General features: G+C 40.9%; 1 protein-coding gene across 1 annotated transcript in view; it reads right to left on the minus strand.

The window, feature by feature from the left end:
- LOC129699152 (low-density lipoprotein receptor-related protein 1B-like) overlaps positions 1–14,641 on the minus strand; it is a 603,338-nt gene that overhangs the window by 17,712 nt on the left and 570,985 nt on the right. The window contains exon 5 of the mRNA XM_055638820.1: positions 9,663–9,791. Coding sequence (XP_055494795.1) covers positions 9,663–9,791 — 129 coding nt within the window. The remainder of the gene's footprint in view (positions 1–9,662; positions 9,792–14,641) is intronic.

Below are 14,641 nucleotides of genomic sequence, written 5' to 3' on the forward strand. Positions count from 1 at the left end.
TAGTTATTGTCATAAATTGAAAAAAACTGGCAAATGGTCACTGATGTCATTTATTAATAACCCGCTCACTGTATTATCTTCCATAACATTTGCGAATATATTATCTATTAGCCTGGCACAGTGAGATGTAATTCTACTAGGTCTAGTGATTTTTGGATATAAGCTCATGCTTTCCACTGCATTAAAAAAACTCTTCCCACAGATGAACATAACCTTTTGGAATGTTTTACTAAATATTTCTTCCATCCAATCCTTGAATATTTCAGTATTAGATCCCGGTGCTCGATATATACAGCTCACAATTCCATTTTTCTTCTTTTCCATACAGATTTATATTGTGATACATTCTAGCACATTATCATCCGCTGTTGTCATGCTTTCCAACGCCTTATATTTTAAGTTTTTATCCACGTACAAAGCCACATCTCCTTCACTCTTGTCTTCCTGTTCATAAAATTCAGTTCAAATCCAGTCAACTCAAAGTCCACATCCTTCTCAGGGCTGATCCAAGTCTTTGATATAGCTATTATATTAAATGGTTTCTTGAATTGACATATATTCTTTGATGTTTTGAAAGTTGGCATATAGGCTTCTGCTGTTAAAGTGGATGATAGATATTTTATGATCTGACAACATTCATCTGTGTAGTAGCAGCAATTGTTGTTGATATTGTTGAAGAAATTATTTTCTGGATCATAATCATTTTCCATATCTTGTGATTTATGTTCAGTATATTCAAAAGTTTTCAAACCCAGTTTATCATAGTCTGTCATCCTTGTTGTATGTGGTTCATCATTATCTCCCGATGGAGATAAATGACTTATTTCAGAACTTGTCTTGGTAGTATGTAGTGTATTTATTTTGTTCCTCGTTTTTCCATTACCTTGTTGTGTTGTTCTTTTGGTCTCACTGGTATTTGTCCAATTCCTCCATGTCTCTGATGACCAGCACTTTAGCCTCTTCAGGTGTTCCGTTCAGTTTTATGAAGACTTTGCAGTTTGTCGTCCATGTAGATTGAATCTTCCTCTGCTTTCTCAGGAAGCGTGCCTTTCTGGCGATCTCTGCATTCTTTTTCATCAGATGTTCATTCAAGTAAACATCCGATCCCTTCACTTTTTGTTTCCTTGCCTTAGCAGTGCTGTTTTATGCTTTCTGTTCGCAAACATTATTATGGTCGGTTTGTCACTCTTGTTTTTCCGAGGGAGAGGGTGACATGCCTCAATGTTGTTATTGCCAACTTCAATTCCCTTAGACAGGAGGAAAGCAGTCACCTGGTGCTCTACAGAGTTTGAATCCAAATCACTGAGTTCCCCATATTAGACCAACGTGCCTTAACCTTGAACCAGCCTACCTGGTGGTCCTTATCAAATGACGTACTAAAGTTCACATAACAGTGGATAGATAGAACCTGAGAAGAAAGATTAGAGGGAGAGCAGGAAAAAGGTTTTTCACCTGTACACTGCATCAATCTCTGGAACGAAAAGCCAGATATCGTCACCTAACTGTGAAAGGTTTTAGAATTATTACTTTTCTACCATAATCTACGTAGGGTGGGAACAAACGATGAAAAGTGATATTAAGCTGGATAGCACTTTGCAAACCAACACTGAATCAAACTTCTGGTGGTGTAATCATTCATTACTCTATATTCTAACTTTTAAATTGATTTTATTTTAGTTTAGTATTTTCATGTGTTCTGAGGTACAGTAAATTTGTTTTGTTAGTGTGCTATTTGATTATATCAGATCATAAAGCTAAGGATGTGTGAAGCCATGGCAGGATTTAAAAATAAGGGTGCTTTTATATTAACATTAAGGTTACACTGAACTGAGATACTTTGGAAGTCAGTGAGCACATGGTTGAATGGAGCCATATGAATTTGACAATAGGTGATGGTTACTAGACAGCTGAGGGACAAGCTAACTTGACAGACATTCACGGATGAAAAGAACATGATTATATGGATGTCTTGGCTCATTAAAAATCTGTCATCTCACATCAAGCTGCATGATGTACTTGTGAAATCCGTTTTCCTCAGAGCTAGCCATCACATCCCAATTCTGAGCTGCTATATATTGTTTTCTCCCCTTTGACCTTCAATACACTGAGGTGTATTAAAACATTTATCATTTTTGAAAAAACTTAAAGGGCAATATTTGAATGTGCTAAGAAATTCCCATGTAAATCAAACACAGGAACAGGTTCTTCCCCTTCGCCATAGGATTATTGAACAATCCTCCCAAAAGCTAGAGTGTGTCTCAATTTTCATACCTACCTCATTGCAGACATTGGACTCTTTCTGTGGAAATTTAACAATACAATACTATAAAATAGATTCTGAGCTCTGGCGATTTTCCTCTTTGCACTACCTGTTGCACTTGTGGGTGGCTTCATTGTACTTGTGTATAGTACTTTACAACCACAATGTTCAATTTCATTCAATTTCAGTTTCTTGTTCATCAGGTTTTATGGTTCCATTGTTGATGGCCATGCCTTTGACTGCTGAGGCATCTGCTTCCAAAATCCCTCCTTATTTGACCAAGCTTTGATCCGATATTTTTAACGTGGACAATGTCTTCTTTAAAGCAGGCATAATTCCAGTGCCATTGCAACATGGGTAATCTTCCGAAGAGCTAACATTGGCCAGCGGCCACCCTAAATCAAGCTTCTGGCATAAGATTATTGATAGACTGAACAAAATAAATGCATGTTGACAGTTTTCAGCCTATCATGAATTTACATCTAAGAATCTATGCCTATCATGACAAATGAGCGACACACTAAAGGAATGAAAATCTTTGTGGTTCATGAAGATATGAGTATTCACAAAGGAAGCATGCCATGGCAGATTGTTGCAATCCATTGTCTGAGCAACCTTGACAAATTCAATAATTCTGCAGTACATGCATAGCACCACTTCACAAGCTACAGTTTCAGTTTTTTTTTCGTTTAAAGATGCAGCATGCAAACAGCCCTTCAACCCACCACGCCCACACTGACCATCAATCGCCCCTTCACAGGTTCTATGTTGAACAGGGGCCAATTAACCTACAAATCCTCACATCTTTGGGATGTGGAAAGAAACTGGAGCACCTTGAGAAAATTCACCTGATCTCAGGGAGAACCTACAAACTTCACACAGACAGCATTGAACCCAGGATTGAACCCAGGTATCTGGTGTTAAGAGGCAGTGGCTCTACCAGTTGTTCCACAGCGCTGCACAATGCATAAGACCGTAAGACTTAGGAGCAGAATTAGCCTATTATGTCTGATCTGCCATTTGATCAGGAGTTATCTACTTTTATCTCCCAATCCCATTCTCCTGCCATCTCCCCCTAACCTTTGTCTGTGGAATTCTCTGCCTCAAAGGGCGATGGAGGCAGGTTCTATGGGTGCTTTCAAGAGAGAGCTAGATAGGGCTCTTAAAAATAGTGGAGTCAGGGGATATGGGGAAAAGGCAGGAACGGGGTACTGATTGGGGATGATCAGCTATGATCACATTGAATGACGGTGCTGGCTCGAAGGGCCAAATGGCCTGCTCCTGCACCTATTGTCTATTGTCTTTGACAACCTTACTAATCATGAACCTCTGAATCTCTACGATAAAAATACCTAATGGCAGCCATCTGTGGGAATGAACCACCCTCTGGCTAAAGATATTAACCCACCTCATCTCCATTCTGATGCAGGAGAATAATACGTTGTTAATGCAGGAGTTGTATGATTTCTGCTACCTTGGAAAGAGAACATTAATGGCTCACTTAAAAAAGAAATAACTGAAATATCACATTTACATAAGTATTCAGACCCTTTGCTCAGTACTTTGTTGAGGCACCGATTATAGCCTCAAGTCTTCTTGGGTATGATGCACACCTGTATTTGGATAATTTCTCCCATGCTTCTCTGCAGATCCTCGAAAGCTCTGTCAGGTTGGATGGGGAGCATCGATGCATAGCTATTTTCAGATCCCTCCAGAGATGTTCGATCGGGTTCAAATCCGTGTCTGGCTGGGCCACTCAAGGACATTCACAGACTTGTCATGAAGCCACTCCTGCGTTATCTTGACAGTGTGCCGAGGGTCATTGTCCTGTTGGAAGGTGAACCTCCGCCCCAGTCTGAGGTCCAGAACATTCTGGAGCAGGTTTCCATCAAGGATCTCTCTGTACTTTGCTCCGTTCATCTTTCCCTCGATCCTGCCTTCCAGTTCCTGCCGCTCAAAAGCATACCCACAGCATGATGCTGCCACCACCATGCTTCACCGTAGGTATGGTATTAGCAAGGTTTCCTCAAGACGTGATGCTTGGCATTCAGGCCAAAGAGTTCAAGTTGTAGAAACATTTCAAGGATAATCAGTGGAACCAGGATGAACCTAAGCTCAATTCTGAGTGTCATAGCAAATGGTCTGAATACAAATGTAAATGTGATATTTCAGTTTTTTCTTTTTAATTAATTTGCAAAAATTTTGAAACACCTGTTTTCGCTTTTTCATTCTGGGGTATTGTGTGTAGATTGATGATTAAAAAAATGAATTTAATCCATTTTAAAATAAGGCAGTAACATAACAAAATGTGGAAAACGTGAAGGGGTCTGAATACTTTCCGAATGCACTGTAAAATAAGTTCATTTGGTAAAGGATTCTCACAGTTCCATGGAATAAGTCAATACTAACCACAGTGTGAGATATCCTTCCTGTTGTCTCCACTGTAGTGGAATGCTTCATGACTGATCATTTTATCACATAGACCATGAAGGCCATTTTACATTTTTGACTAAGGTGGAGATTATTTAATTACCAAACTGTTATTTTTTTTCTAGGTGAAATAATCTAGGTGAAATTATTTACTCAGAAAAATTAATTCCACAGTGGTTGGTTGGAATTGTTCCTCTGAGTATTTAGCTTAAATGTTCACTGCTTTGTTTATTGTGCAAAGTAACTTAACGTTATTAAGTACTTGGGATGCTAATATTCTCCCACTGCTGGTAGCTATACCCTTGGATGCCTCAATAATCATTTCATATAACTATCTATCTATCTGTCTATCTATCTTCTATACTAATACTAAAACTCTCATCTTGACCACTTCTGGTCTGCATTGTAATTAAATGTGTGCAAAAACGCTATGGTATATCACCAGGATTTTTTTTGCCACCTTTCTCATCATTCTCCTCTACTCCAAGACACCAGGTTTTGTTCCGATCAGTGAAATATGGGAAAAGTTATGAAGGTTTAAAAAATCGTGAGATCAGCAGATTGGTCTTCTCCCCTGTCAGTCAACATGAATGTAACGCCCCTTCCGGCACCCATGGAGAATAAAACCCCAGAGGCGGGGCTGAGAAAACTAGTGTGCTCCGCAAGTGGAGTCAGGAAAGTCGCTGTGAGGAGTCGGGAAAGCCGCTGTGTGGAGTCGGGAAAGCTGCTGTGTGGAGTCGGGAAAGCTGCTGTGTGGAGTCGGGAGGTGCTGTGAGGTGCCGCGGCTGATGGCCACTGAGTGGAGTCCCTCCCCCCCACCCCCCTTCCCCATCCACCACTCGCCTGTTCCCCCAATGCAACCCGTACCCCCAACGCAATATTCCACCACTCACCCATAGCCACTAACTGCGCACGCAGGCTAAGTTCACCTCATCCCCCAGCAACCCCTCCCCCTCCTCTTCATCCTCCCTCTTCTTTCCCCTCTCTTCCTCCCCTCCCCAATCCCTCCCACACCGCTCCATCCCTCCCTTTCCTTTCCCCTACCCTGTCACTCCCTTCCTCCCTCCCTCCCTCCATAACTCCTTCTCCCCATCCTACCCCCATCCCTCTATCCACCACTCCTCACCTCTCACCATCCCCCTCCCACTATCCCTCCTCACCACCTCACTGCTCTCCTCTCCCTCTATTCCCCACTCCCTACCTCCCCCACCAGACATGAGACAGGAAAAAAATGAAAAAAGAGGAAAGAAATATATTTCTCCGCAGATCCGACGCGAGGCCCCATCGACACCGCGAGGCCCCACCACAGCCTCAAGGCCCCACTGCCGCTGCAAGGCCACACCGTCGCCGAGGCTCCATTGCCGTGAGGCCTCACCGTCGCGGTCTCGATGCCTCCTGGATTGTCACATAATACCCCAGATCGAGACTCATGGGTAGAATCGCGGGTCTGACATCGCCCACAGCTGTGCACCTCGGAGGCCGCGAAGTGGGCTCAACCGCTCGCCCACTCGGCGCCATGGAGGCGTGAAATGGGGCATCAACAGCGGTGAAGCCTCGCGATGATGGGGCTACGGCGGCATCGAAGTCCCGCGGCGGCGGCAATGCCCCACCAAACTACAAAATCCACGGATCCGCGGGGAAATCTCATGCCTGCCCACTCTCCCTCCTCACCTCCCCCACTTCCCCCCCTCTCCCTCTCTACCCCCTCCTCTCGATCAATCCCCCTCCTCTCCCTCAATCCCCCCACTTTCCCTCCTCATCTCCCCAGGATCTCGAGGTTGCAGCCGTCGGCCTCTGAACCAGCCTCAGCGCCCAGGCCCTGGCTCGTCAGCACCCACAGGCGCAGCCCCACCCGCTCTCCACCATTAGTGATGTTTACTCCGCTCCTTCAGCTTTATATTCGGGTCATCGCGCCGGGGAACGCTGGGTGAGGCGGGCGCCGCCTGTGAATGACAGCGTACGCAGCCAATTAAGAAGGGCTGTCGCTGTCCCTGTCCCGGACGTGGCGCTGACTGCCAGGGGAGGAGACCAATCTGCGCAAACCTTAATAATGTTTAAAATATACCATCGTTTGGAACAAAACTTGTTTCACTTGCAGAACAGGGGAATGGTGTCTAAGGTGGCAATAAATCGTAGTGCTATCATGTACCGATTGTGTGCAAATAGAAAACCCATGCAAACCGGTAGACATATACATATATATATATATACATATACATACATACATATATATATATATAGATATACATATATATATATATATATATATATATATATATATATATATATATATATATATATACATATATATATATATATACATATATATATACATACACATATATATATATATATATATATATATGCATATATACACACACACATATATATACACACACACACATATATATATACACATATATATATACATATATATATATATATATATATATATACATATATATATATATATATACATATATATATATATATATATATATACATATATATATATATATATATATATATATATATATATATATGCATATATATATATATGCATATATATATATATATGTATATATATATATATATATGTGTGTATATTTAATGTGTATATATATATATATATATACATTAAATATACACACACACACATATATATATATATATATATATATATATATATATAAATATATATACACACACATATAAACATATATATATATATATATATGCATATATATATATATATATATATATATATATATAATATATATATATGTTTGTGTGTATATATATGTGTGTGTGTATATATGTGTGTGTATATATGTATTGATAAGCTTCAAGGAGAGGTTGGACAAACTTGGATTGTTTTCTTTAGAACACAGATTGAAGGAAAGCCTGTTAGAAGTATATCAATTTGTGAGAGATATTTTGGTCAGAACCTTATTCCCAGGGTAGAAATGTCAAAGTTTGGAGGGCATGGCTTTAAGGTCAGAGAGTCAAGGCTTAAATAGGATGTAGGGGACAAGTTTACTTTACACTAAGAAAGTTAGGTGCTGGTAATGGGCTGCCAGGGGTGGTTTGGGAAATACATATGATGGTAGCTTTTAAGAGTCTTTTAGATAGGCACATGGATATGCAGGAATTTGAGGGATAGGATCATGTGCAGGAAGATAAGATTAGTTTATCTTGGAACCATGATCAGCACAGACTTTGTGGGCTGAAGGGCCTGTTTCTGTGCCTTGAAGAAAGGTCCCAACCTGAAATGTCACATATCCATGTTCTCCAGGGATGCTGTCTGGTCCCCTGAGTTATTCCAGCACTTGTGTCCTTCGTTTAAACCAGTGTCAGCAGTTCCTCAGTTCTCATAACTATTATTCCCTGGTGAAATCTGAATCAATTTGTTCAGCTTGTTTGTCTTTGTTATAATGTACTAACCAAAACAAATAAAGGAGTGAGTGCTGGCCTTGCCAGTAATACCTGCACCTCATCAATAAAAGAGACCTTTGTAATGCAACTTCAGTAATATTTTATTATCTGCAAGTGTAAAGTGGTAAACTATGTTGCAGTTTCTATCTTCTTTTACTGCCGTCTCTGGTGATCCATATTAATGGTCCATTGCTCCAGTAAATATATTCTGATTTAAGGTGTATCATATTTCCTTATTTCAATTTGGAGATTATATAACCTTTCAAAAATATATATTCTCAGCTTCGGTCTGGCAAATAAAAGTGAGTTGTATTATGGCCCCAAGAAACTTGTCATCATATCTTTCCACACAAAAAAATATATATTACTGCTTCCAGCCATAACCCTTTTTACTTGGTCCTTGCATAATTATCTTTTCCTTAAATATGTTATTTTTTACTTGAACAAGTGCTCAGGAAATCTAAAAATGCATCTTTCATCCTATTATTTCCTCATTAGTTTGAATTAGATTCATATTTCCATTTGATGTGGAAGACGAACTGTTGGCTCACCAAGTCCATGATAGTTTCAAAGAAATCCCATTAATCCCATTTCCCTATTTATTTTCCTGGACATGATAATGAGTAGAACATGCAAACTCCACAAAGACAGTACTGATATTTAGGATCAAACCAGGATTATTGGAGGTGGGGCAGCAGCATTACCAGTACTTTAAAATAACTATTTCCCTTCTAGACATTTAATATCAAAGCCGAGAAAGGCACTCGTAACTCCAAACAATGTCAATTCATCTTAAATTATGCATTCATATTGCTGACATAATTGAAGATCAGTTGACCTATAAATTTATACTTTAAATACTTGAAGAATTTTTGATAGAGAGTGTCATCCTCCAGTTGCATAGCACAATATTTATTTTTCAAATAATTAAGACATTCACAGTGATCAAATTTAAAAAAAAAATGTAATCCACTGATATTTGTAACAAACTCGAAAAAAACCGCCATGATCACGACCAATAGTCAGATATTCTGTTTCCATGAAAACCATTGTCACATTAGAAGATCCACTCTCACCATTCAAAAATAATGAGGGGTGAATATTAAACACAGCCTTGACAGTATAACCCTCAAAAGCAAAGAAAAGGTAAATTCATAAGTTCTGAGAGCAGAATTAAGGGGCTGTCCCACTTGGGCGTCATTTCCGCGTCATTTGGATATTTCAATTTGGATAATATATCCTGGAAGGCTTGTTGAAAAGAAAAAATGTATGGCTTATATGGGAAAGCAATAAAATAAATTACATTCTAATTTTTTTTCCCCTTCTGCTCAATTTGTAAACTTTTCCTGTCAATCGAAAACTGCAGTCTTTGGGCTGCAAATCTCAAGATGAGGATTGTAACGGTTTCATCTTCTTTGCTCTGGTCAATAATAACCGGGCTACTAATTATGTTGAACCACAAAATCAAATATACTTCATCAGTATTTGAATTTTAATGGTAACATTTAAAGTAAAGTATAATTTGTTAATTTCTTACCAATTTTGGCTTTACAAGTTCTGTTGTCAGGTTGCATCAAGTAGCCTTCGACACAGCCACAGATGTACGATCCATTGCTATTCATGCATGTTTGACTGCATGTTCCATATATGCTGCATTCATCCAAATCTGTCAGAGTCAAATAAGAAGTTAAATTGGTACATACATGTATGGCATGTCCTAGAAACTGTCATGCAATCATAAATCAGTTGTGTACAGTGGCCGATCTGTATCAAAATAGAGGTATTAGAAACATCGAAACATAGAAAATAGGTGCAGGAGTAGGCCATTCGGCCCTTCGAGCCTGCACCGCCATTCAATATGATCATGGCTGATCATCCAACTCAGTATTCTGTTTCTGCCTTCTCTCCATACCCCCTGATCCCTTTAGCCACAAGGGCCACATCTAACTCCCTCTTAAATATAGCCAATGAACTGGCCTCAACTACCTTCTGTGGCAGAGAATTCCAGAGATTCACCACTCTCTGTGTGAAAAATGTTTTCCTCATCTCGGTCCTAAAAGATTTCCCCCTTATCCTTCAACTGTGACCCCTTGTTCTGGACTTCCCCAACATCGGGAACAATCTTCCTGCATCTAGCCTGTCCAACTTCTTAAAAATGTTGTAAGTTTCTATAAGATCCCCCCTCAATCTTCTAAATTCTAGCGAGTACAAGCTGAGTCTATCCAGTCTTTCTTCATATGAAAGTCCTGACATCCCAGAAATCAGCCTGGTGAACCTTCTCTGTACTCGCTCTATGGCAAGAATGTATTTCTTCACATTAGGAGACCAAAACTGTACGCAATACTCCAGGTGTGGTCTCACCAAGATTCTTGTGTTCCCCAACATCTTTATTAAATTGATAGGTAGAAAAATGCTGCCTTAACCACAACAAAATATCTTGCTATTATAAAGCTTTGAATGTTAGACACAGCGAGTCTGCACCAACCAGCTATTATCTCAAATTCTAGCACTACCCTACACATTAGGAACAATTCCTACAAGTTTATGGTAGCCAATTAGCTTACAAACCTGTACATCTTTAGAGTGGTCACAGGGAGAATGTACAAACAGCACCCTTAGTTAGGATCGAACCAAGGTCTCTGGCACTGTAAGGCATCGACTCTACCACTGTGCCACTCTTATTTTCCTGGGCTCTGAACCTCAGATTTATAGTTCAAAAATGGGGAATGCCACACTCAGGAGGTTTTAATTGAAAAGATTAAGGGCTCATTTGGATTTTATATTACTCAAATGATTCATATCTGTCACTGTGACATTTCTGTTATGGAAATTTTGCTTTCATTGGGTTTCTGATGTGGTATTTTGGTAGCTAGAACAGAAAATGTTAAAATCTGAAACAAAATGCAATAATGCTACTTGCAATCAGATGATATAAACAAAAGCTTTGGGGGTACTGGCAATTAATATTTAAAAATGGTGGAAATATTCAGTAGCTGAGGAAACCTTCTTTACAGAGCTAACATCAGGTAGATAAATTTTCATCTGAGCACAATAACACGATGATGTATGCAAGAGCTCGATCTGTTATAAATATCATGGTTTGGTTGGCAGAAGTATGACACTTGCTTTCTTATTTCTTTATAGATGTTAAATTTTGTCATGAGGAAAGAAAAATGTGTGTTAAAAGTTCATAGAATACAAAAATAGTTTCAAGCTAGAAATACCAATGGTTCCCGCAGTTGATTTCTTTCCGCCCGGATATTTATGAGATGTTTCCTGGCTAAATGTAACATTTGTTACTAGCTTTATACAACATTGCACAGCAGGCTGGCATGTTCAGATACTTCTATGCAGTAACATGAAAGAGCCTTAGACTCTTCAAAGATGCTATCATCAACATAATTCTGGGTGATATTGAATCAATCACTGAGCTGCCCTAAGATCAGACGTAGCAGATTTAAATTGCTCCCTCCTCAGTAAATAAAAAGATCAATTTCAAATTGTTCTGTGAGGCCCAGGAGCCGTTACAGAGGGAGGAGCGACCTGCGTGTGGTGAGTGCAAAAACCCATCGCGGGGCTTGTTTCAGCAGAGGCCCAGGAGCCGCTTGTTTACAGAGCCGCTACAGGGAGGAGCGACCTGCGTGTGGTGAGTGTAAAAACCCATCGCGGGGCTTGTCTCAACAGAGGCCCAGGAGCCGTTACAGAGGGAGGAGCGACCAAAATCTGCAACGTTCAATTCGCAGATCACACCTCAAATTAAGGGAAGCCTCTGATTGGTCGAACGGACCAGAGGAAGCAGCTGATTGGCTTGTATCCCGGGTAAGGCTTTATTGTATTTGGATAAGGGGGAGAATGAGGGCCAGGGCAGTTTACTGTTCTGGATGTCAGATGTGGGAGGTCGTGGAGTCGGAGTGCCCTCCAGACGTCCACATCTGCGCAAGGTGCGTCGAGATGGGGCTCCTAAGGGACCATGTCAGGAACCTGGAACAGCAACTCGATGACCTCTGTCTGCTCAGGGAGAGCGAGGAGGTCATAGAAAGGAGTTACAGGGAGGTGGTCACTCCAAGACCACGGGAGACAGAAAACTGGGTCACAGTTAGGAAGGGCAACGGGCAGAGGCAGGGACTGGTGAGTACCCCGGTGGCTGTACACCTTGAAAATAAGTACTCATGCTTGAGTAAGGGTGGGGGAGACAGCCTACCTGGGGGCAGCGACAGCGGCCGGGCCTCTGGCACAAAGACCGGTCCTGTTGCTCAGAAGGGTAAGGAAAAGAAGGGGAGGGCAATTGTAATAGGGGACTCTATAGTCAGGGGGTCGGATAGGCGATTCTGTGGACGCAGACAGGAGACCCGGATGGTAGTTTGCCTCCCTGGTGCCAGGGTCAGGGATGTGTCTGAACGGGTCCAAGAAATCCTGAAATGGGAGCGAGAGGAGCCTGAGGTTGTGGTACATATAGGTACCAACGACATAGGTAAAAAAAGAGAAGAGGTCCTGAAAGAAGAATTTAGGGAGTTAGGTAGAGAGTTAAGGAGAAGGACTGGAAAGGTAACAATCTCAGGATTACTGCCTGTGCCACGCGACAGTGAGAGTAAGAATGGAGCGAGGTGGAGGATAAATGAGTGGATGAGGGACTGGTGCAGTGGGTATGGATTCAAGTTTCTGGATCATTGAGACCTCTTTTGGGGAAGGTGCGACCTGTACAGAAAGGACGGGTTGCACTTGAACTCAAGGGGGACCAATATCCTGGCGGGGAGATTTGCAAAGGCTACTGGGGAGACTTTAAACTAGTATGGTTGGGGGGAGGGACTCAAATTGGGAAAGCTAGCAGTCAGTGTGTGAAGCAGGGGGCAGAGAATGGTAGCACTCTGACCCAAAATGTAGGGGAGAGAGGAGAAAAAAACAATACACAGAGAATAAGAGAGGGTGGGTTTCTTAAATGTGTATATTGGAGCATTGTAAGAAAGGTGGATGAGCTTAGAGTCTGGATTGACACCTGGAAGTATGATGTTGTGGCGATCATTGAAACATGGTTGCAGGAGGGCTGTGATTGGAAACTAAATATTCCAGGATTTCGTTGCTTCAGGTGTGATAGAATTGGAGGGGCAAGAGGTGGAGGTGTTGCATTGCTTATCAGGGAAGATATTACAGCAGTGCTTTGGCAGGATAGATTAGAGGGCTCGTCTAGGGAGGCTATTTGGGTGGAACTGAGAAATGGGAAAGGGGTAGCAACACTTTTAGGGGTGCATTATAGACTGCCAAATGTGGAGCGAGAATCGGAAGAGCAAATATGTAAGGAGATTGCAGATATTAGTAGTAAGCACAAGGTAGTGATTGTGGGAGATTTCAATTTTCCACACATAGACTGGGAAACACATTCTGTAAATGGGCTGGATGGGTTGGAGTTTGTAAAATGTGTGCAGGATAGTTTTTTGCAGCAATACATAGAAGTACCTACTAGAGAAGGGGCGGTGCTGGACCTCCTGTTAGGAAATGAGATGGGTCAGGTGGCAGACGTATGCGTTGGGGAACAGTTCGGGTCCAGTGATCACAATACCATTAGTTTCAATATAATTATGGAGAGGGACAGAACTGGACCTAGGGTTGAGATTTTTGATTGGAGAAAGGCTAACTTTGAGGAGATGCGAAAGGATTTAAAAGGAGTAAATTGGGACAGTTTGTTTTATGGGAAAGATGTGGAAGAGAAATGGAGTACATTTAAAGGTGAAATTTTAAGAGTACAGAATCTTTATGTCCCTGTTCGGTTGAAAGGAAATCGTAAAAATTGTAAAGAGCCATGGTTTTCAAGGGAAATTGGACACTTGGTTCGGAAAAAGAGGATCTATAATAATTATAGGCAGAATGGAGTAAATGAGGTGTTTGAGGAGTATAAAGAATGTAAAAAGAATTTTAAGAAAGAAATTAGAAAAGCTAAAAGAAGATATGAGGTTGCTTTGGCAAGTAAGGTAAAAGTAAATCCGAAGGGTTTCTACTGCTATATTAATAGCAAAAGGATAACGAGGGATAAAATTGGTCCATTAGAGAGTCAGAGTGGACAACTATCTGCAGAGCCAAAAGAGATGGGGGAGATATTGAACAGTTTCTTTTCTTCGGTATTCACCAAGGAGAAGGATATTGAATTATGTGAGGTAAGGGAAACAAGTAGAGTAGCTATGGAAACTATGAGATTCAAAGAAGAGGAAGTACTGACACTTTTGAGAAATATAAAAGTGGATAAGTCTCCAGGTCCGGACAGGATATTCCCTAGGACATTGAGGGAAGTTAGTGTAGAAATAGCAGGAGCTATGGTAGAAATATTTCAAGTGTCATTAGAAACGGGAATAGTGCCGGGGGATTGGCGTACTGCGCATGTTGTTCCATTGTTTAAAAAGGGGTCTAAGAGTAAACCTAGCAATTATAGACCTGTTAGTTTGACGTCAGTGGTGGGCAAATTAATGGAAAGGATACTTTGAGATAATATATATAAGCATCTGCATAAACAGGGTCTGATTAGGAACA

The sequence above is a fragment of the Leucoraja erinacea genome, chromosome 7 (genome assembly GCF_028641065.1).
Source record: "Leucoraja erinacea ecotype New England chromosome 7, Leri_hhj_1, whole genome shotgun sequence".
Taxonomy (NCBI): Eukaryota; Metazoa; Chordata; class Chondrichthyes; order Rajiformes; family Rajidae; genus Leucoraja; species Leucoraja erinaceus.